General features: G+C 36.9%; 2 protein-coding genes across 3 annotated transcripts in view; one reads left to right on the plus strand and one right to left on the minus strand.

Moving 5' to 3' along the window:
- Positions 1-16198, plus strand: part of fastkd1 (FAST kinase domains 1) — a 19757-nt gene extending 3559 nt beyond the window's left edge. Inside the window, exons 2-15 of one of the 2 annotated variants that reach the window (XM_079821278.1) lie at positions 1-148; positions 1104-1172; positions 3525-3650; positions 3733-4131; positions 4791-4901; positions 7416-7547; positions 7787-8273; positions 9229-9343; positions 9431-9559; positions 11173-11304; positions 12095-12208; positions 15363-15507; positions 15587-15701; positions 15786-16198. The exon at positions 1-148 is cut by the window's left edge and continues 224 nt beyond it. In XM_079821278.1, coding sequence (XP_079677404.1) covers positions 1-148; positions 1104-1172; positions 3525-3650; positions 3733-4131; positions 4791-4901; positions 7416-7547; positions 7787-8273; positions 9229-9343; positions 9431-9559; positions 11173-11304; positions 12095-12208; positions 15363-15507; positions 15587-15701; positions 15786-15878 — 2315 coding nt within the window. In that variant the 3' untranslated portion in view covers positions 15879-16198. The remainder of the gene's footprint in view (positions 149-1103; positions 1173-3524; positions 3651-3732; positions 4132-4790; positions 4902-7415; positions 7548-7786; positions 8274-9228; positions 9344-9430; positions 9560-11172; positions 11305-12094; positions 12209-15362; positions 15508-15586; positions 15702-15785) is intronic. The other variant, XM_079821277.1, reaches the window with a different exon arrangement.
- On the minus strand, positions 16104-24672 carry klhl41a (kelch-like family member 41a). The gene is made up of 6 exons (XM_079821279.1): positions 23504-24672; positions 20912-21069; positions 20731-20838; positions 20458-20643; positions 18527-18673; positions 16104-16769 (listed from the first exon to the last, which is right to left on the minus strand). Exons 1-6 carry the CDS (start codon positions 24596-24598, stop codon positions 16658-16660), a joined length of 1806 nt encoding a protein of 601 aa, XP_079677405.1. The 5' UTR covers positions 24599-24672; the 3' UTR covers positions 16104-16657.
- Positions 24673-25000: the final 328 nt, after the last annotated feature.

Below are 25000 nucleotides of genomic sequence, written 5' to 3' on the forward strand. Positions count from 1 at the left end.
AGTTTCAAAGGGAGCGGCCGCAGATGCTCAGGACGTTTGAGTTTGTCCAGAATCACCCGCAGTTCCTGACGCTTCGAGTTCTGGCTGAAAACAAGATCAGCCTCATGGATGACGGTTCGGTGGTGGAAATGCTTTATGATGTGCTCAGGTACAGCGTGAACATGAAGTGAAAGCTCTGTTCAATAACCTAGTGTGTTGCCTACCTAGATAGTATTTTATTCTGTTATACTCTGAGTTTGGAATAATTAAGATTTTTTTTAATCTTTATGAAAAGTCTTTTCGCTCACCAAGGCTGCATTTATTTGATCAAAAAAAACAGTAATATTATATTGTAAAATGTAATTTATTCCTGTGATGGCAAAGCTGAATTTTCAGCATCATTACTCCAGTCTTCAGTGTCACATGATCCTTTAGAAATCATTCTGATATGATGATTTGCTGCTCAAGAAACATTTATTATTATTATTATCAATGTTGAAAACAGTATTGCTGGTTGATATTTTGTGAAAACCGTGATCCACTACCATTCAAAAGTTAAAGGTAAGTGGAAAGAAGAAATTAATACTTTTATTTAAAACGAATGGATTAAATGTGACAGTAAAGACATTTATAATGTTACAAAAGATTTCTATTTTAAATAAATGCTGCTCTTTTGAACTTTCAATTCATCAAAGGATTACGGTATAATTTCGGTTTCCACTAAAATATTAAGCAGCATAAACATCGATAATAATGAGAACCAGTATTAATACTGTAATGCATTACGTTTGACAGAAGAAATTGTTCTAATGTATAATTGAATAAATTCTGATTAAAAATTGACCAGTGAATTTTTTTTTTTAACCAGTGTTTGTGTATGCAATGTATTTTATGCTTAAAGTGTTGTCATTAATTTTGCACCATGCTAGCACCAAACTCAAAAGGTTTTTTCCAAGCATTCGGTCACTTATGAGTTTCTATTTCAGATAGCATGCTCCTTTTCTAGGCAGCTCTCTAGGTTCTGGAACAGAGCTACTGTCTAAACTACTCTGTAAATATGGTGTCCTAATTAAATCTTTGTGGGATTATAGCCATATTTTGACTGCATTTGTCTTGTTTTGCAGGCTTAAAGTAGAGCATCACGACTCTCTTGTGCAGCAGTTGGTGACAGAGGCTTGGAACAGACTGGAGAGGTACATGACAAAGCTCATAAATGCTACTTCAGTGAGAGTTTGGTGTTTTCCAATAGCATGAGCAACAGTAGTGCAGATCTACTTTTTCAGCAGCCTCGGTTCTGGAAGTATTTTTCACATTCCTTTTTTCCATAGGGATTTTAAAAACTCTTTGTTAAAGCAGCACTAGGTAACTTTTCAACCTTTATAATATATTTTCAAGACTCTTGTGTTGTGATGATACATCGACTTACACGTCTTGAATGACACGTCTGCCATAGCCTGACGGGGTCTGTATCGTTTTTAATCGTACTTTTAAACTTCGGGTGTCGGGTAGCAACCGGAGAACAAAAAGAACTACAAAATTCGACTGCTTTACGGCATATACGTCACTTCCACCACCACCACTTCCTTAAATTCGGACGTGCGAGCCCAACTATCGTTTGTTAGCCGAATGTTATAGTCATGGCCAAAGCAGCACAGAAAATTAAGAAAGCAAAGGTTTTGTAGGAGGAAAGCAAAAAGAGGAAACGAGAAAGTGATCGGATTAAAGGCAGGACGAGGATCAACATTGGGCAGCGTTTGCTCGTTGGTGTGAGCTGAAGGAGGAGGGGCTACATTCTTGCAAGTAATTACATAAGACGTACATAATCATATTTTAGGATACCTAACATGTCTGTGATATTTGTTTATATGTCTTGCCTCAAGCTATAATGCAAATCGATTTTTCAAATTTGTAGTTTCATCTAGTGTGGTTATTACCTACCACTCAAACATTGAATTGAAGTATCATAGATTCTGTAAAACGGTAACCAATAGACTAGGCTACTATAATGACGCTGGCTTGTAAACGTGAGCATCGCGATCATTTGGCGTTTGAAAAAAAATAAAACCCATGAAATTATATTCATATGACATGCTGAAACATATGCCACTGTACCTGGGATGAAGACATTTCACACGCGATGCAAGCAGAACACCTGCATGTGAACTCCTGCAGTGTTCAGGGCTATCATGGTTGTCATGTCAACAAATGCACGTGCGATGCATCCACTGATGTAGTTTACTACAGTAGTAGAGGACGATACTGTTTCCCAACTGAAGGGGGACCCCGAGAGCAAAACCTACCTAGTGCTGCTTTAAAGAGTTAAAAGCCATGACATAAACCAAACCATCCAGTTACGAGGTGAATCAACTTTGATTTTTGAATAAAAAAGTATTTGAAAATTGAACAAAAAGACAAAGGTACAAGACTGTGCTAATTTGGTTATGGCTTATGGCTTCATAATTGAAATAATTTTGGTATCGTGACAACCCTTCTATATAAAAAGTATTTGCTGATATTCTCTTTTTTTATGTTGGTTTACAAATTTGTACCATTTTACATTTTTACTCTTTTCATTCTTATATTATATATATATATATATGCACATATTTTGCATGAAATGAAAGTGAAATGAAATAAATGTATGCATATATATTTACAAAAAATAAAATATGCATATATTCTATATAAATAAACATAAAATATTCAATATATTTATTATAAAAAAATGCATTTATGTTTAAGCGTTATATATGCATGTTAAATATTTTACAATATATTTTATTGAAAAAAACACATTTACGTATAATATGTATACTGTGTACATACGTGTGTGTGTGTGTGTGTGTGTGTGTGTGTGTGTGTGTGTGTGCGCAAATATAATGTACTATAATAGAGTCTATATAAATAAATATAAAATATACAATATATTTTGTTTATTTCAAAATAAATATAAGTATATTTATATTTACAATAATAAAAAATGCACATATGCACAAAATATGCATATATTCTATATAAATAAATGTAAAATATACAATATATTTTTATTGAAAAATGCATATATATCTACATACACAGAATATAATATGCATAAATATTTTTGCACACATTTAAGTAGTTTGCGATCAAAGGGAGTCTATTAGGTCATTCACAGTGCCTCATCATGGGACTGGATGGGCACTTTTAGCATGATTTGATACAGAATCATGGGTAATGTACTTTTATACCAGGAATTCTGCTGTTACAAATGATTATCTCCAAAATAAGTTGAAAAAATGCGGTCTGAAGTAATCACCATAAACACATATATACCATCGATTAACAGCTTTGTAGCTCTGAGTAGGTCTGTCTTTAAAGATTTATAAGATAAGTGCACTCTATTGCAGATATGATGAGGGCGTGTCATGTTCTGCAGCAACAAAGTTTTAAAAAAGTATAATTCTATGCAAATGAGCAGCAATGTTTAATAGGAATTATTTCAATCTGCAAAACATGGCCCAACGCCCATAAATGTCCCATAAAAGTGTGCTTTCTGTGCTTTACAGATTCCAGATGACAACACTTTCAAAGTTTGCGGTTTGTCTGAGTGATCAGTTCCTGCAGCACAGCCCTCTGATGGGTCAGATTACTCAAATAGTGAGTCAGAGACTGGACTCCATTCAAGACGCCAGGTGTGTTTTTAACCATCAAGCACCTTAAAGGTGTAGTGCACCCGAAAATAAGTGTATTTACACATGTCCTCCGTCTTTACAGAGTGCTCACACCCTTAATGATCAGTGTTTTTGCCCTGGTGTCGCCACAACTGCGGGATGCGCTGCTTATAAAAGCGGACGCCCTTCTGGACAAAATGAACCGGTTTCACTTCAACAACCCCAGAAGGGTGGTGCAGTTCCTCCGAAACACCAGATATATCCACCGACCCCTCCTGGAGAAATGCAACCAGCTTCTCCTGCAGAACGTCGCCCATCTGGACGCAGAGCACATCAGCATCATTCTGGGACTGTATCATTCGATGCAGTATAATAACTGTGATTTTCGACTGGCGGCGAAACAGAGACTCGTAGAGTTGGTGGACACAAGCACTGATCCTGCCACCTTCACCAAACTCTTTGCTTCCCTTGGACCAATGGCAGGGCAAGGTGTCAGAGAGGGGTGAGCAAGGGAAAGTATCCCTTATTTTTTTTATATTTACTATAATGTACTATAAAGTGTTATTTATATAATATGAAGCTTGTTTCTGCCATGGAATAAAAAATAAAGGTAATTGCGACTTTTTATTTCAGAACTCTGTGCAAATATTAGGTTACAGTATTTATTACTTTATTTCTCATATGTGACCCTGGACCACAAAACCAGTCATAAGTCACATGGGTATATTTGTGGCAATAGCCAACAATAAATTGTATGGGTCAAATTGATCTATTTTTATTTTATGCCAAAAATCTTTAGGATATGAAGATCATGTTCCATGAAGATATTTTGTAAATGTCCTACCGTAAATGTATATAAAAATTATTATTAGTAGTAATATGCATTGCTAAGGACTTAATTTGGACAACTTTAAAGGTGATTTTCTCAATATTTAGACATTTTTGCACCCTCAGATTCCAGATTTTCAAATAGTTGTATAAACATTGTCATATCCTAACAAACCATACATCAATGGAAAGCTTATTTATTCAGCTTTCAGATGCTGCATGAATCTCAATTTAAAAATTTTTTTTTGTCATTTTCTCTATGGGGATTTCTATTAAAGTGTTAATGCCATGAACCACCAGACCAACCGTAGATTTGTTTGATTGGTTTTCCAGTTTAGAGAGTACTGCGCTGCTATTGGCTGATGAGCTGAATCCCCATCAGGCTTTAATAGTGATGGAGACGATGGAGGAGATTCAATGCAGGAACCTTCAGTTGATAAACAAGTAAGACGAGTAATCTGCATTACATCCACATGTCAGAACCTCATATACAAATAATTATCACAGTTAGGGTTAGGTGGTATGGTTCAAATCTTATGTCACTGCAATCATTTTTTTTTTAATGGTACACTTCTGTTCAAAAGTTTGGGGTCAGTTTTTTTTTAAAGAAATTATTCAGTAAGGATGCATTAAATTGATCAAAGTGACAATAAAGACATTTACATTGTTACAAAAGATGGAGTAATGATGCTGAAATTCAGCTTTGCCCTCACAGGAATAAATTAAAATTTAAAATATATTCAAATAGAAAACAATTATTTGAAATCGTAATAATATTTCACAATATTACGTTTTTTTGGTGTATTTTTGATCAAATAAATGCAGCTTTGGTGAGAGTAAGAGATGTTAAAAATGTCAAAAAAATCTTAATGACTTAATTCTTTTGAATGGTAGCGTGTATATACATATGTATAGATCAAATCATACACTCTTAAAGGGTTAGTTCACCCAAAAATGAAAACTCTGTCATTAATTACTCACCCTCACGTCGTTCGAGACCCGTAAGACCTCCGTTCATATTCGGAACACAAATGAAGATATTTTTGTTGAAAGCTGATGGCTGAGAAAGGCCTCCATTGGCATTCAGTACACTTATACTCCCAAGACGGATAAAAGGCACTCAAAACATCGTTACAAAGTCCATCTCACCACAGTGACTCTACAATAATCTTACGATGCGGCGACAATAGTTTTTGTGCGCAAAAAAAATCAAAATAACACCTTTTTCCAACTTGTTACTGCCTTCCGTGTGTGCCTCCACGACGCATGTGCGAGAATATGACGCAGATCCGGCGTTCGGACAGATGACCCAGAAGTGATTTGTTTACAATCAGAGGAAGACGCGCGTATCTCAGCTGTTGGATTCTACATTGATCGTGCTTTAGGTCTCGGCGTAGTGCTCAAAATGGAGTTAGAGTGTGCATTTCATGGAATCCCGAGCCCCGGCACTACGTCATATTCTCGCGCATGCGTCGTGGAGGCACACGCGGAAGGCAATAACAAGTTGGATAAAGGTGTTATTTTGATTTTTTTTTGCGCACAAAAACTATTGTCGTCGCATCGTAAGATTATTGTAGAGTCACTGTGGTGAGATGGACTTTGTAATGACATTTTAAGTGCCTTTTATCGGTCTTGGGAGTATTAATGTACTGAATGCCAATGGAGGCCTAACTGAAGCCTTTCTCAGCCATCAGCTTTCAACAAAAATATCTTCATTTGTGTTCCGAATATGAACGGAGGTCTTACGGGTCTCGAACGACATAAGGGTGAGTAATTAATGACAGAATTTTCATTTTTGGGTGAACTAACCCTTTAAGCATTTGCCTATTTAAATCCAAACTTGGCCTTCTTTTAAATGGTAGTGATATACACCGATCAGGCATAACATTATGTGAACATTATGAGTGAATAACACTGATTATCTTTTCGTTAATGGCACCTGTTAATGGGTGGGATATATTAGACAGCAAATGAACATTTTGTCCTCAAAGTTGATGTGTTAGAAGCAGGAAAAATGAGCAAGCGTAAGGATTTGAGTGAGTTTGAAAAGGGCCAAATTTTGATGGCCATACGACTGGGTCAGAGCATCTCGAAAACTGCAGCTCTTGTGGGGTGTTCCCGTCTACAGTGGTCAGTTTCTATCAAAAGTGGTCCAAGGAAGGAACAGTGGTGAACCAGCGACAGGGTCATGGGCGGCCAAGATTCATTGATGCACGTGGGGAGCGAAGGCTGGTCCGTTTGGTCCGATCAAACTTCTGTGGGATGTGCTGAACAAACAAGTCCGATCCATGGAGGCCCCACCTCGCAACTTAACAGGACTTAAAGGATCTCCTGCTAACTTCTTGGTGCCAGATACCACAGCACATCAGGGGTCTAGTGGAGCCCATGCCTCGACGGGTCAGGACAGTTTAGGCAGCAAAAGCGGGACCAATACAATATTAGGAAGGTGATCATAATGTTATGTCTGATCGGTATATACACACACACACTGCCCGGCCAAAAAAATCTCTGTTTGGATTTAAATAGGCGAATGCTTAAGAGTCTATGATTGGATCATTATTGCAGTGATTATTATGTTTCTAGCATGCTCTATGTTTGGCAACAGTTCTTCTAACCATAATGATGGATTGTGTAGCTTTTAATTTCTTAAACAACCATGTAGGAAGACACATCATGGCATATTCCAGGATGACAATGTCAAGATTCATCAGCTCAAATTGTGAAAGAATGGTTGGGAGGGAGCATGAAGAATCATTTTCACACATGAATTGGCACCTCTGAGTCCAGATCTTAAATTCATTGAAAGTCTTTGGGTTATGCTGGAGGAGACTTTACAGAGTGCTGGACTCTTGCATTGTCAATACAAGATCTTGACCAAAAATGTATGCACCTCTTGATGGAAATAACTTCACAATGTTCATTTTTGGTCAAATGACCTTACCATGTCTTTTCTGACAGGATGGCAGCAATACTCTTCAAGAATCTGGAGACGTACCGGCCAGTGGAAATTGCTCGAATTACTCAATCTCTCATCCTGCTCCGCCTGCAGAATCCCGAGATCTTCTCCAGACTGAAAGCCAAACTGCTGCAGTGAGTGTTTCCAAAACCAAAGAGATCAGTTAGTGTCAGGGATAGTTCACACAGAATGTAAAATTCTCTCATTATTTACTCAACATATCGTTTTGAAACTATATTGTGTTATTTAAACTAATCAAATGTTTGCGGTCGCTAAGATTTTTAAAAATGTAAAAAAATGAACAATGTATAATTGGGATTAGCACTATTAAAGTATGTTATTTAGTTGTCTTTCACTTGATCGTCACTCATAGGTTCCTGCAGGGCAGTGTGTACCCGTACGAGGTGACCATGCTAACTAGGGTTCTGTCCATGCTTCCTTCCCGGCATCTCGAGAAGGGCGTCCTTTCCCGAGTGGAAGCCATGCTCCCGCAGTGCAACCTGAACGACCTCAACACTTATGCCATAGTCGTCGCCAAGTGGATTCGCAACGACCCCTCGTACCGGCACAACATCCCCAGCAAGTTCGTTCGCCTGCTCCAGACCCTGAACCGCTGCGGACGTGAGCGGCTACACAAGTTGGACCATCTGGATGTGGTGCTGGATGAAGTGAAGTACTTGTCAGGGGAGTGGTTTGATGAGATGTTGCTGGAGGAGTCTATGCTCACCTTGCAGAGACTGCTTGACCAGATATCCTGGACTAACATGCAAGAGGTGGCCGTTTATCTGACCAGGACTAACTACTACTGTGCCGCGCTGCTGGACCGCATCGCTAGTATGACGATTGAAAATATAGAAAAGGTGGGAGTCATCTATAGGTTTGTTTGACTGCATTTTCACTTTAATCAATTAAATGCGTTATTGTTGAATAAAATTATTGATTTTTCTATTTTTATCTTACCCAAAACTATTATATGGTAGTGTATCACGATTTATTATCACAAACTGTTTTCAACATTGAAGAAATGTTACTTGAGCAGCAAATCATCATATGAGAATGATTTCTGAAGGGTCATGTGACACTGAAGACTGGAGTAATGATGCTGAAAATACAGCTTTGCGTCACAGAAATAAATTACATTTTGAAATATTTTAAAACAGAAAACAGTTTTTAAATTGTAATAATATTTCACAATATTATTCTTTCTGTATTTTGAAATAAATGCAGCCTTGGTGAACATAAGATACTTTTTTTCAAAAACATAAAAAAATCATAATTATTCAAATTTTTGTCTCCAGTGTATATAGGTTATATGATTTTAACGTATATATTACTTATAGATTAACTATATATATATATATATATATATATATATATATATATATATATATATATATATATATATATATATATATATATATATATATATATATATATATATATATATATATATATATATATATATATATATATATATATATATTTATAATGTTTAAGTATTATGAATGTATTAGTATTTAGTTTTTCAGAAAAGTTTTAAAGATCTATTGTTTATATTTTATTTCAGCTTTATTTCAATTAACTAAAATGATTTTTAATAGTTTTAGTTAACAATAACAACACGTGTCACCAATGTAAGTATTATTCAAATTCTGGTGCTGAATATTGATTTTATACAGTCTCCTTCAGAAATATTAATTTCTCCATAGAGAAAAATACATCAGTGATAGCATTAATTTCTTCTTATTATAAATATACCAAATACATTAGAACCATCTGTTCTAAAATAAGTGTATGTCTGTCTCTTTCGATCAGACTCATTACTCTGCAACGTACGCCACTTTGCTGCCTTTTGCTGTGCTAAATCATGACCCACCAATGGCGGAGGAGTTTTTTGATGCCTGCATTCGACATTTCACTCCATATATTAGTAAGATCCGTCCACTGTGCATCTATAAATGATTTGTTTCTAAACTTTAAGATGTAATTTCTAACCTGTTCTTGCTGATTGAAACAGGTTCCTTTGACCCTCACCTGCTGGTTCTCTTGGCGTACGCACTGGCTTTGGCTGATTATTTCCCAGAGGAGGTGGTCAGAGAGATCTTCAACGTGGACTTTCTTGCAAAGTTGGATGCCCATCTGGAGAGTATGTGCATTTTTGAGATTATATTATAACATGTAACTTAAAGGTCTGAAAGAGACATCTGCATGTATGGCCACAAATGAACAAAACACAATGTGCTTTAGTTAAAGGGATAGTTCACCCTGAAATGAAAATAAAGCCACATTTTACTCACCCTGCTGTAGTTCCAATGCCCCATGTCCTCCTATCTTTTTCGGACCTCAAAAGCTTTTCAAAAAAACGTGGCTCCTCCATATAATGGTAGTGAATGGCGACCAGGCTAAAACTTTACGAAAATGATACAAAAGTATCGTGTAATGATACAGTGAGACGCACTCCATATATGGAAAGTGTTCAGGAGGCATACTATAAGGTTTTGCGAGAAAGAAACCGTATTATTCAGTCAAAATACTGAGCTTGGCCATTATTCCGTGTGCGTTCATGTGAGTGTGATATGGAGGAGAAACGGTTAGAGATTAGGAGGTAAAATCGGTTTTACTGAGATCAACGGCTCTGGCCGAGCTGTGATACAAACAAAACGCTATTGGCTATTTATAAAAAGGGGAGGATCAGTTCAATATGTCCTCTCCGCACTTCATTGGGCCTTTAAACAGTGATTTACTGAACAAACTATGTCTGTCTTAAAAACATATCTGTCAACACTGCTTCAATCAGCAGTCATATATACTGCAGTTTATGGTGCTTTTGTAATTGAGGGAAGAGATTTGAAGTGCTTACTCTTTTGTGTGCAAAATATGTTAGCAACATTTTTTGAATTTAAGAATACAAGAATTATTGCACAACGTCTATATGTTATATATTCATTGAAGTTAAACGTAGCTTCGCTTGCTGTCAAGATAATCGTTTATGTGAAATGGAAATACAGGTATTGCAGAATTTACAAGTTGTGTAAGTTGTGCACTGAGGAAAACATCTCAAACGCATTAAACAACACACACATCTGACAGTAGAGCAAGCCATGTAGGTTTATGATTTATTTTGAAGCGTTTAAAATAAAAAAACATCTCATGTTATAAAACTTAGATGTGCACTTTCTGGCAGCATCTCATTCTGGCTGGGCACTATTTTGGGGAAACAGCCATTTGTAGTGGTGTTTGGAACCATAGTGGGCATTATCTAGTGCATTTATTCAATCCTACAATGCACCGCAATAACAAGTGTTTAACCAATGTACACTCAGTGGCTAGAGAATACCCATAATGCACTGTGAGAGTCACGGCGAATGAATTCACTGCGTCTCACCAGAATATGACGCCCGCAGCTGAATCCTCCATCCATCCATTTTTCAAACCGCTGGTCGAATGTGGCTACAGCGTAATATCATACAGGAACACTTGATTATTGATTATTAAATTGTTTAATTAAAGTTTACACATGCTAGTTTCCATGACCGAGTTCAAGACAAACCTTTTTCATCTTACTGTTCAGCTGCTAAGTTTCAACTGATTATTAAACCGCTAGAATAAACAATGCAAAAGGGGCTGACGCTCTCAGTGTCCAAATTCACTCGCTCATTTTCAGACAATTTAGGGGGACTCATTCCTGTATTTAAGTGCGGCTGTCACTCCTGAAACTGTACATGTGGTTTTTTTTTTCTTCTCTCTCGCTGTTGACAGCCTTGCCTGATGCTCTGAACATGCGCATACGTCTCCGTCTCATGGAGTTGAATCGGGCCGTGTGTCTGGAGTGCCCTGAGTTCCAGGTGCCCTGGTTTCATGAGCGCTACTGTCAACAGCTGCAGAAGAGAGGTGAGCACACCATGGATCCGAGACTAGAACTGGATTGTAGAAATACTAGAGTTGGAGAGCAGTTCTTGTCTGAAAGCATTTGTGCTTGGTTCACATTAATATTAATAATGTCTGGCCCATATAGCTAAAATAATTATTTCTATCGGTTTTAGCCATTTGATGATATTTGTACACTACTGTTCAAAAGTTTGGTTTTTAAAATAAGTTTATTTTGCTCAGCAAGGCTGCATTTATTAGATAAAAAAATACAGGGAAAAACAGTAATATTGTAAAATATTATTACAATTTAAAATAACGGTTTTCTATTTTAATATATTTTAAAATATAATTTATTCCTGTGATTAAAAGCTGAATTTTCAACATCATTACTCCGGTCTTCAGGGTCACATGATCCTTCAGAAATCATTCTAATATGATGATTTGCTGCTTAAGAAACACATTATTGTTTTTATTATTAATGTTTAAAACAGTTGAGATGCTTAATTTAATTTATTTGTGTAAACCATGATGCAATTTAATGCATCCTTGCTGGATAAAAATATTTAAAAACTTTTTTTGACCCCAAAACTTTTGAACAGTGTATATCAATATGTATGTATTTGAAATAATTTCAATATTTGTTTTTATTTTATTTTTAATATTTTTTATAATTTTTTTAAATCAAAGGAAACATTGTTTCAACCAAGCAACAATTGTGGTCAACTAGATTTAAATGTTTAATGTAAGAACTAACTTTTTTAATTAAAAAAATCTGGTTGAAGGTAACTGAAGCATGTTTTTCACACTGCAGCCAACAGCTCCATTAGTCCAATTCAGCAGCAGATCCATAAGATGCTCGGAGACGTCCTGGGTGGGATCAATTGTGCTAAAGTTGGCGTGATGACTCCATACTTCTATAACGTCGGTGAGTTTTAAACTAGCGTTACAAGTAAAACAGACCATTTTGATTAGTGCTTGACTGGTTTTTAGTGGCCAGTTTTTACCCAAAATTTACCCAATTTGACTTTCTTTTCATCACAAATTCTTCTCAAAATCCTTATCTTAAATAGCTAGAGTCTATGGTTACCATGTTTTAAATTGACACAAATTACAATTTAATTACAATCGAAATGAGTTATACGCAATATTTTTATATTTTATTTTAAATATAAAGTCATAAGTCACTCAAAAATATAAGGTGTAGAATATTAATTCCCAACATTGTTGATATAAATGCCAAAAGTGATGTCTGGCCTATAGGAAAATTGACATCTTCACCTTTTATTCAGACATTATAAAAACATTTTTACATATATTGTGTTGATATGCTTGGGGTCAATTGTTTGATTTGTAATAATAACACAATGAATTATGCATAAAAGTGCATCTGTCCGTCAAATAATGTGCTCCACACGGCTCCGGGGTGTTAATAAAGGCCTTCTGACGTGAATCGATGCGTTTGTGTAAGAAAAATATCCATATTTAAAACTTTATAAAGTAAAGTTCCGGTCGACCGCCTTCCGTGGAAAAAGTGTTGAAAGTGCCTCTCGCCATTAAAAAAACTGGTAGTGTAAGCATTTTGAACTGCAGAGGCACTTTCAACACTTTAAAAAAAAAAGTGTATCATGGGCTAATTTTCATTTTTGGGTGAAATAACCCTTTACCTAAAAAATGTCATTATATTTTTTCTAGTTTATATGTTTATTTTAGAGGGGTGATGAATTGGGAAATCAACTTTCCTTTGAGCCTTTGATATATAAAAGTTCATCGTGATATAAGAATCTCCTGCAAGTTTCAGTGCTGAAAATGTCCTTGTTATTCACTGATGATCGGGCGGGCCAAGTAATAACATTCCAATTGTTGTGAACTTTTATCTTCTAAAGTTTACGAAACTCAGAAGATGAAGACCAGGAGACTTCGGGATCAAACAGAAGTTATTCTTTTAATGAGAACTCTCTGTGCTGCAGGTCGTCCGAAAACAGTCTGATTTAACAGTACAAAATAATGCAATTTATCTACATTTTAGGGGGAGGGATTATACAGCAGGGGAGGAGACATTCAAACAAAGAAATGCATATGTTGTGTAGGTAAAGGACACACCCTACTATGAAATCCCTACCAGTCCCATTGAATCAGCATAACTATTCGCATGCTGATACTGGCCTGGAACTCCAATTCCAAGAGCCATCCCAGAGCCATTAAAGACAAAAGGGGCAACGTCTGGGCTCCGAAAGGTGGAATCTCAGTGATCTGACTCATTTAAAACACAATAGAGAAAACAGGTCTGGCAGGAAAGGAGACTCTTGCTAGAGCCTCTGAAATCAGTAAAACAGGTCTGGAAGATTTGCATTGCAGACTAATTCATCTGATATCATCATTTTTACCTAAAATGCTAAATGCAATGTACTTTCTTAAATTTGTAATCCCACAATCCCCCCTTTGAGAGTTCTAATAACTCTCACATAATACAAATTTAAACCTTCATCAGTCCATTCTGTAGCTTATGTTTGTTAACATAAGCCCCATCTTCTAGTCATGTAACTTGGAAAAAGTTACAGGCACATATCACTTTCTCTGTGTTGATTGTCTGTAGTGATGAATGACATGCTGCCACAGAAATAAACATGCCACTAGGGTCCGTGTAGTCCTTGTGAGTCCTTTGTTGACCTTACAGGTTTCCGAACCATGAAGAATTATTTTCAGTCATCTGATGTAATTTTGCTGAAATTCCCGTAGGTAATTCTCTGCGTTGTGTATTTTTTTTTCTTTTCTTTCTTCTTCTTCTTCTTCTTCTTGACAGTTGACTCAGTAGTGGGTCTAGTTGTCCTTCAGAGGTTGTGGCTTCATACGCAGGTGAGAGAGTGCGTGCGTATGGGTCTGGGGACAGCCTTCAAGTGGTATCTGCACAGATTAAGAACGAAAACAAAAGACAACAGAGCAGTACTTGTTCTAAAAGACAGCAAACGTTAGGGTTGTCTCGGTTTAATCTGAGTCCTCTGTTGTTCCTTCTTTCCCTATTTCTCAATTTCTGCGACACCTAAAGAACAGTGAGGTAAGGATGGACTAGTGTGGGAATGCCTACAAGGGAATCTTCGCCGCAGGTTTGGCCCCTGAATGCTTATTGCATTCAGTTCTTTCCTGGGCTCCTCACTGGTCCATGTGTCCGCCCTATCCTGTCCCTGTTGGTGGAGGAACACTCTGCAGTGTGACACATGAGTAAGCAGGCTGAGAAATATTTTCAATTTCCTCAAATCTCTGAAATGTTCTCTTGGCGCCACATCCCTTCACTGAATCAACAGGCACATCAGATACTAATTGAATGGCTACATCTGTTTCAAAGAAAGCTTGCAAGTCAGGATAAACGTTATCAGTCTGACTAACTTTATTCACATCAGTTTTCTCTACAGCTTTGTTGAGGTTCAATTTCTTAGTCAAAGAAGCTACTTTAGCAGAGTGCTCTTTGTTCTGTTTCTCTAGCTCTGAGATACGCTGAGACTGTTGTCTAGCTATTGCTAAAACAAATTCTCTGTGACAACAAATAATGCCTTTCACATTGTTCTTGCGAATACACGCTCCAAGCACTTTTTTACATTTATCAACTGACCAAGTCTTGTATGGATGGATCTCATATTTCTGAGTTAGTTTTTAATTTGTAATCCCACACAATCAATCGCGGAGATGAGAGATGGATCATTGTGTTTGTTTGATAAAGATATTCTTTGAGTCCTGTGAGCGTTTCTGCAGGCGCTTTCAAAACAATTCCTCACGTGTACTGAGAGGGGAGCTGAAGCTCATTAAATATGCAAATCTTATCCAATCATAGCCGTGGGCGTTTACTTCCAAGTCTTCAGTGCGGCACGCCCATCAAAACCGACCATTTTTCAGAGAGCCTCAAAACCAAGGCAGAAAATAGCCTAGTACTTATTCATTATGATGTTTCTGAATTTTAAAGGTGTTTGGTAAAAACCACGTGAACGTCATAAGTTGACCTCGGACAATACAATAATTTCTTTTTTAAAAAGCCAGTTCATGACACCTTTAAATAGTTTAATTTTACAAACGAATGTTTTTGTCATCAGATTTTGAACTGGTCCTGGATCGTCATCTTCTGCCGGTACCGTACAGCGAGCCGAGTCGGATGCAGATCAACGAGAACGGAAATGTTCTCTGGCAGTCTGGATCGGCAGACAGAGAGAGGACGGAGCTGCCGCCAGGAGCCCGCCGGTACGCCACGCTTCAGTGTGCAAAACAACACGTAATATTCAGACATAATATAATCCTCCCTGCTATTTCATCTCTCTAGCATCGCCTTGGATTTCTTGGACTCCAAATCCTTCTGCAAAAATTCCCGGCACATGAAAGGGGAGGCCATGATGAAGAAAAGACATCTGGAGATTTTAGGATATCATGTGTTACAGGTCAGTAGAAAGATATAACATTTCTAATGACATGCGTACTATACTATTTGCGTGACAAAACTGTGTTTTTGCCGATTTCTACAGATTCCCCACTTTGAATGGAACTCAATGGAGCTTTCAACAGCAGATGCATGGAAAGAATATCTGAGGAAGAAAATATTTACAGAGTTACCCTGAGACATTATCTTAACTCTTCTTAAAACAATGGACATTAAAACATGCCATGCGATCAACAGGAGATACTAGGATTGTACATCAGGTTATCAGGCTTCTTTTGAGCTGCAAGATAGCACTGCAATTTTATATTAATTGATCATTTTGTAATAAATAATGGTGATATTACTCTGGGAATAAATGAATTGATGCCACTATTTTCATTCACAAGGAAGACTCGCATACCTGTTTGCCTTTAAATATGTATTTATTATGCATTTTATATAAAAGAGAAAAGAGATGTATATGGAAAAAAACTAAGTAAAATTCATTTTGACTCTTTGTATACATGTTTTCCTCAACTCCACCACATTTTACTACAGAACCCAACATGAATCTATATCTCATATCATTTTTATGCTTCAAGTCAACATGAAACATCATTTACTACCATTTTGAGTGATAGATGATTTGTAATGTCAGCCTAAAAGGAAAGTTACATTTTGATTGAAACGTACAAAGATTGGGAATGTGCATTAACTCTTTCCCACCATTGACAATTTTCCGGCAATCCATGTTTTCACTGTTCTTTCTTTTGAAATATTATAGGTTCAGATATTCATATAACAAAAATATCCTGCGGTCCATAAAAGTTTTGTGAAAGTGATCAAAAATGCTGGCGGAGAAAGAGTTAAATGGTAAATAGTATCAATTTTTGATTTGATGTTGGCTATAATTTTTGTTGTGGTTTATGCTACTTATAGTTACAGTTTGTTATTGTTATCTATAACAGTGATGATGTTTTAAAGTTTAGGCATCTTTGCTGTGTTTAGTCTCATAGAAACACAGGAGGCACCAGCAGCGTATCGCATATCTTGTATCATTCCAGCCCACTGTTTCTTGTCCTCCTCATACCTGTTAAAAAAGAGGGGTTTTAGTTAGAAAGATTCAATACCAGTTAAAAGTCTAAATACACTTGACTAAATGTGACCCTGGACCACAAAACCAGTCATAAGGGTGCATTTTGGGTTTTTTCTGAGGGTGCAAAAAATATTTATATTGAGAAAATCACCTTTAAAGTTGTCCAAATGAAGTCCTTAGTGATGCTACTACTAATAAATGTATATATTTACAGTTGGAAATTTAGAAAACATCTTCATGGAACATGATCTTTACTTAATATCCTAATGATTTTTGGCATAAAAGAAAAATGGCTCATTTTTACCCATGTATTGTTGGCTATTGCCACAAATATACCCATGCGATTTATGACTGTTTTGTGATCCAGGGTCACAAATCATAATTTTTGTGATTTTGAACCTTTTAAACTGCCGCTCTAAAGTGTGGGGTTGGTAAGTGGGGGCTGTGATAGGTTGCCACCTGTGCAATAAGTCCATTCGTGAAATGTCCTCCCTACTAAATATTCCACAGTCAACTGTTAGTGGTGTTATAACAAAGTGGAAGCAATTGGGAACAACAGCCATGAAGTGGTAGGCCACGTAAAATCACAGAGTGGGGTCAGCGCTTGCTGAGGGTCACAGTGCGCAGAAGTACCAACTTTCTAGAGAGTCAATAGCTACAGAACTTCAGATTAGCTCAAGAACAGTGCGTAGAGAGCTTCATGGAATGGGTTTCCATGACCGAGCAGCTCATCCAAGCCTTACATCACCAAGTGCAATGCAATGCATGAGATGCAGTGGGGTAAAGCACGCCGCCACTGGACTCTAGAGCAGTGGAAACGTGTTCTCTGGAGTGACCAATCACGCTTCTCTGTCTGGCAATCCGATGGATGAGTCTGGGTTTGGCGGTTGCCAGGAGAACAGTACTTGCCTGACTGCATTGTGCCAAGTTTAAAGTTTGGTGGAGGGGGGATTATGGTGTGGGGGTTGTTTTTCAGGGGTTGGGCTTGGCCCTTTAGTTCCAGGAAAAGGAACTCTTAATGCGTCAGCGGACCAAGACATTTTGGACAATTTCATGCTCCCAACTTTGTGGGAACAGTTTGGGGATGGCCTCTTCCTGTTCCAACATGACTGCACACCAGTGCACAAAGCGTCGGTCCATAAAGACATGGATGAGTGAGTTTGGTGTGGAGGAACTTGACTGGACTGCACAGAATCCTGACCTCAACCCGATAGAACACCTTTGGGATGAATTAGAGAGGAGACTGCGAGCCAGGCCTTCTCATCCAGCATCAGTGCCTCACCTCACAAATGCACTTCTAGTAGAATGGTCAAAAATTCCCATAAACACACTCCTAAACCTTGTGGAAAGCCTTCCCAGAAGAGTTGAAGCTGTTAGAGCTGCAAAAGGTTGGCCAACTCCATATTAAACCCTATGGATTACGAATGGGATGTCATTAAAGTTCATGTGCATGTAAAGACAGGCATCCCAAAACTTTTGGCAATATAGTGTACGTATATTCCTGGCTCTTCCCAGCTTTGTAATGGCATTGAATAGCACCTACATTTTTGAAGTTCCAAAAAGCGTATCCATCCATACGTCTCCAGGGGTTAATAAATGCCTTCTGAAGTGAAGCAATGGGTTTTTGTACGAAACACATATCCATATTTATAACTATAATCACTTCTGGCAACGACTGTATGTACGTTCTCTGGGTGATCTATTCCTTTATAATTCAGATGGTCTAATGCTGTGTCAAGCAGAACACTTACTGCCAGACGTCTGTGATTTCTGATGGGACACACTGTTTGTCGTCGTTCTCCTTCACAGTGAAGCCGCCCACCACATACAGCACACCAGCAGAACTGACCACATTCACAGAGCTTCTCTCCTGAGCAAACTCAGCGAACGCCTCCCATCTATTGGGGAAAAAAAACATGGTTTTAACTGATTCTGATAGATTTGTATGATATTTTCTGCTATATGAGGAGGGATGCCACTATATCTCGAACCTTTCAGATAATTTAACTACATCCAGTTTTTGTTCCATTTTTCTTTCTCTAATCAAAAGGTTTAAAAAAAATTCTGTTGGTTATTGTTTTACTTGGTGATTATTTTATAGGTTTTTCCTATAAATTTTTATATAAATTCCAGCAAACACAGAACGTTCCCTTAACGTTAGTATTTGGTTCCTGTTTGGTTATTTTTTTTTCAGAATCAAATAATAACGTTCCCAGAACATTGCAAGCGGGTTATTTTTTGACCTATGATGACATAAAAATAACTTATACAGAACCATAAAGTAACGTTCCCACAATGTTGCAGGGTGGTTATTTTTAAACAACCTAAAATAACTTATACAGAATATTCCCTAATGGTTATTTTGAAGCTATTATTTTGCAACCATAAAATAACGTTCCCAGAACATTGCAAGGTTTTTTTTTTTAATCACCTAAAAATAACTTATACAGAACGTTCCATAATGGTTATTTTTAGGTTATTATTTTGCAACCATAAAATAACGTTCCCACAATGTTGCAGGGTGGTTATTTTTAAACAACCTAAAATAACTTATACAGAATATTCCCTAATGGTTATTTTTAGGTTATTATTTTGCAACCATAAAATAACGTTCCCACAATGTTGCAGGGTGGTTATTTTTAAATAACCTAAAATAACTTATTCAGAATATTCCCTAATGGTTATTTTTAGGTTATTATTTTGCAACCATAAAATAACGTTCCCACAATGTTGCAGGGTGGTTATTTTTAAACAACCTAAAATAACTTATACAGAATATTCCCTAATGGTTATTTTGAAGCTATTATTTTGCAACCATAAAATAACGTTCCCAGAACATTGCAAGGTTTTTTTTTTTAATCACCTAAAAATAACTTATACAGAACGTTCCATAATGGTTATTTTTAGGTTATTATTTTGCAACCATAAAATAACGTTCCCACAATGTTGCAGGGTGGTTATTTTTAAACAACCTAAAATAACTTATACAGAATATTCCCTAATGGTTATTTTTAGGTTATTATTTTGCAACCATAAAATAACGTTCCCACAATGTTGCAGGGTGGTTATTTTTAAATAACCTAAAATAACTTATTCAGAATATTCCCTAATGGTTATTTTTAGGTTATTATTTTGCAACCATAAAATAACGTTCCCACAATGTTGCAGGGTGGTTATTTTTAAATAACCTAAAATAACTTATACAGAATATTCCCTAAGTTATTTTTTGGTAATTATTAATAATTTGTAAAATAAGGTTACAGCGGGGTAATGATATGGAAGTAAAGGCGATAGGGAAGCGTTCCGGGAACGTTAGAATAACATTATAGCAACATTAAAGTAACATTGGAATAACGTTGTACAAACCAAAAACTAACATTCTATTTCCGTTAAGAAAACTTTCCCGACTAACCAAAAACAAACCTGATAAAATTGTTAGCTGGGATATCATATTTCATCTATGTAATATCACTTTAACAAAAGCCAGTTCCTTTCTGACATCCTCCAGGAAGTGACATCATTTTGGAGGGAAAACAGCTCAAATCAGTAAGTGTTATCAATAGCTTTGCTGAATTCTGTGATGTTTTGTGGTATTAAATGTTATGACTGTATGATGTCAGTATTTCGAAAGATAGCTGAAAAATACAGAATATGTGAGCTACTTTTAGTGATGAATACGTACTTGTTTGTTGCAAAGTCAAACGCTTCACAAGAGGCTAAAAGGCCATCTTCATTGACTCCTCCGACCACAATGATCTTTCCTTTGTGGACGGCTGCTCCAAACATGGACCTGGGGGTCTTCATGGCTGCCAGCTCTTTCCATTCTGACTTCTTGTGGTTGTACGCAAACATCTTGTTGATGGTTTTACTATTACACAGATGAAAACAAGCAATGACGCCTTATCTCAGGCTTTTATTTCGTATTTAATCTAATCTTAAGTCAAATCTGACTTACTTTTCATCCGTCTTTCCGCCTATGCAGTAAACTAGTCCGTTTTGTGAGATCACACTGTGACCGTGAATTCTTAAGGGCAGTTTTTTGGTCTCCAGCCACTTCATCTTACTGCCGAATACAGCAAAGCATAATTAGTGACTTTGGTTTCATGCATGTAGCAGGAAATGCAGAATAGACTTACTCAATATCATAACACAGCACTGAGTCCAGAGACGCGCTGGTCTGCAAGTCTTTACCAGCAACTGCAAACAAAAAGTTTTCAAACTCCCCCATGGCGAACAGACACCTGGGCGATGGCATTGGTGGCAGGGCAATCCAGATTGGAGAATAACTGTCCAGCTGAAGAAAATGGATGATTTAAAATTGTTTACAATTTTAAATAACTTTATTTTTATTCTTCCTGGTGATATAGGCCTTATGCTAGGCATTATCTGATCTGGGCCTTTCCTTTTACCTAATACCGCTTCCTAGAAATATGAAGTCTTCCACTTAAATGTATAGTTCATCTTGTCATCATTTACTAACCCTCATGTCCTTCCAAACCAATAAAGAACACAAAAGTTGGATTTTTACAGTGTTAATCCAGAGTCTTAACATTTTTGTTACTTTAAGTAAAATAAACAACTGAAATCAAATCAAATATTAATGCTCATTTTCTCATTTTCATTTTAACTTGATGTACTAACATAACAAAAACTGAACCTCATAACAAAAATAATAAAAACAACATTACTAAAACTTTAAAATGTAATATATATATATAAAATACTAAAACTAACTAAATGAAAATACATTATTTAATTGATATTTATATATACAGTATATATACAGTATATATACAGTATATATATATATATATATATATATATATATATATATATATATATATATATATATATATATATATATATATATATATATATATATATATATATATATATATATATATATATATATATATATATATATAATTTTTTTTTTTACATTATCTGTCATTATTATTTTTCGAAGTGTACATTTGTAAATTATGGACTAAAATGTTTTATTTATGAGGCCAGAAAATATATATTGGTTAAATAACATTCTTATTGGACTTCCTATGATGAATATGAATATTTAATATGGTTGCATGAATATTTAACGAGGCAAGTCGCCGCATTTTCTGTGCATTTCGGGTTTACCAGGCAATTCTGAAAGCAATTCTAACTCACTTTCAAAGGGGTTAAAATATTACAAAACAGGGCTAAGCAGTTATATCATTGTAGCCTACTTTTATGGGATTTTATATATTTATTTATTTTATTTATGTTTGACAGCCCCAGTCTCAATTCTCCTTGATTGTATGGAAATAACTGTAGGCCTATGTAAAATGCCTTAATTAGTGTAACAAGGACAACGTCAGAGTTTTGGAACGACCTGAGGATGAGTGTATGGATGACACAATTCTCATTTTGAATGAATGTAAAACCTATACAGTCACTATAACTATGATGTAACAATACAGTTAGTCCACGTTTCAATACATACCTCGGTTTTTAACCACGGTTTTCAGTTCGGTTGGGTTCTGATGGCTTGTCACATCAGTTTTTTACTATTCTATTTTAAGCGACTGTAACAGCAAGAGGTTAAGGAGAAAAAACTTGATTTTTTTAATTTTCTTTCTTTATTTTACTTAAAATAATTGAAAAACCTTACTTAAACTTAAAACTTTACTTAAAAAAACGTATTAAAATATAAAATAAATACATATATAAAGATTTACACTGGCAGCTCAGAGCTGTACAGCAGCATTTAAGTATGAAATTGAATAAATGTAAAATTAAAACTACGTACATAGACTTCACTATAAAATATAAATTGATTTTTTTATTAAAGCTACTGTATTAAAGTTTTTCAGTCAAGAGCAGTGAGTGATTTTCTCTTTGTCTTTAGTTCACTTAAAACGGAAAATATTGTCATCGAGAAATTAATACAGATATTAGAATGAGTAAATAATGACATCATTTTAGAGGTGAACTGTCCCTTTAAGGGCCGCGTGTTCACTACTGCGCTGCTGTCAATTTAACACCTGCGTGCATCTAATATACAGACATACGCCGATTTTACTTTCACTTTAGACATATCCGACTGTGTTTATGTAAACCTTGTGTGTATTTGACAGTATTAGCGCAGTAAGACGACTACTTTGAGTAGTCTGTGTTTGACAGGCGTTTAGTGCGCACGCTCGGAAAAGCGCATGTTTAACCGGCAAGGCTGTAAAACGCATGCAAATAATGAACTTTCGTGATTGTGAATAACTATAGTGTTCCTTGAGTAAAACTCTACCACTAACGTGTGATGTGAATGTATGTCGCGTTGTTCAGTATATTGGGATGGAGGCATATGATAGAATTTGTAGAAAAATAATTAACTAAATGGAAAACCGAAAAAAATCGCAATTCACAAGCTCATATTGAACCGTGAAAGCCACACCGAACGGTTCAATGTTATTTTGAGTATTGTGGCATCCTTAAACGATACTATAACGATAGAGCATTAACCAACGGACGGTAACTAAAGCGCGCGCTGCAGTTTTAAATGTTCGCGCTCATTTTAACTGGCTTTCTGACATTTTAACATTCATCAACTGGATAAAAATCACTCTGAAATTATTCAAAATATATGTAGTTATAGCTGTGAAGTGGACTTCCCGATTCCCGTAGAATTAGAATAATTATTCAATGTCATTGTCTTTGGTGTAAATCGCCCTTATACTATAAATGACTGTCTTAACCTGATAGAAGTAGCTCTGCAATGGCGAATCCTCGTCGTCCTCATCCACAAACAGCCCTCCCACAACATAGAGCAGGTTCTTCTTTGACGTAACGCTAACGTGGTTTCGAGGAATCTGCTCTGCTATTGCTGCTAGGAAGCATTCGTTTTCATTGGCATCGTAGGCCACAGCTGCCGTGTCGTTTATCATCAGAATGAGATCCCTGGCGAACATCCCCAACCGTTGCTTGTCATTCAGATAACCAGGCAACTCATTCTCCCCCTCTTCTCCTTTGCCTTTCTCGCCCTCCTTAATTTGTGGAAGTTTTCCCGCAAAAGCCTCTTTGATGACCTTCAGCTTCTTGAGGAGCTCCGGGTCGGCCTTGATGATGTCGTCCTTTTCCACTTTCTCCTTGAAGTATTTCTCCGGCAGAAGTCGGAAGCGGATGTGCTCGAAGGCATCTTCCAAAGCTTTCGCCCGGATCTCCTTGTTCTTCCGGACCCATTTCATCAAGAGCTCGTACACGACCTCTTCTTTTTCCACGTTCAGAGAATCGCACCCGATGAGGGCGAACAGCTCGGGAGCGTTGAACTCGAGAAAGTCCTCTTCCTTGGACAAAGTCTCAAAACGCTCCGCTATGAAGTCCCTGCCGGCCACAGCGAGCCTGGGGCAGTTCAGAACCAGCCCCATTCTGAAGACGGCCAAGCAGTTCCCCAAAGATAGCTTGCTTTGGAGGTAGTTGACGCAAACGGTGAAAATGGACGGGATCTGAAACCTGTTGGCCACTGCGAAGACGTCTTGCACGTTTTCATCTGTGATTTCGATGTCTGCCGAATAGAGATAGTTCACAATCATGTCCATGATGGCGGGATCCACGTTCTCCAGCACTACTTCCTTGCTGGAGTCTTTCTTCTCAGCGCCGTCTTCAGTAAAGTACAGCTCTCGGAAGTATGGGCTGCAGGCAGCCAATATGAGTTTGTGGCAGGGAAGACTCCTATCTCCAACTTTCAGAATACAATCCACAAACTTGTTCTCCTTCAGAAGTTCCTTTAAACCATCCTGGAGCAGAGTGCTCTGAAAGAGCCTCAGGTCCTCCTTGATACTCATCGGTTCCATCTCAAAGGTTGCAGGTCTCAAAGAGGATGCGGTACTTCCTCTTGCCTTGCCGTCTCGGTTATAAGAGGCTGAAATAACACAGAGCACCAACACAAACCCCCTGCAATTTAAGTCCACCCCTCTAAATATAGACCCCTCATTCAGTCAGAAAGAATTCAGGCTGACTAAACGGGAGCCGCATCAAGCAGCTGTCAAAGACTAAAAAAGACAACTGCGAACTCTCAGAGGTCAGGGGTGTTTTGTAAAGGGAAAATGAATGTGTATTTGGAAGGAGTGACAAGTCAGTAGGAATTCAACCGATGTCAAAGAGTTTAAAATAATCATAAAGGTGTGTGTCATTGCTTTTGTTTTTCCGTGTGCCGTCATTTGTACGACTCTCAAAAATGAGTTTATAGTTCTGTG

The sequence above is a fragment of the Gobio gobio genome (assembly GCF_949357685.1).
Source record: "Gobio gobio genome assembly, chromosome: 7".
Lineage (NCBI taxonomy): Eukaryota > Metazoa > Chordata > Actinopteri > Cypriniformes > Gobionidae > Gobio > Gobio gobio.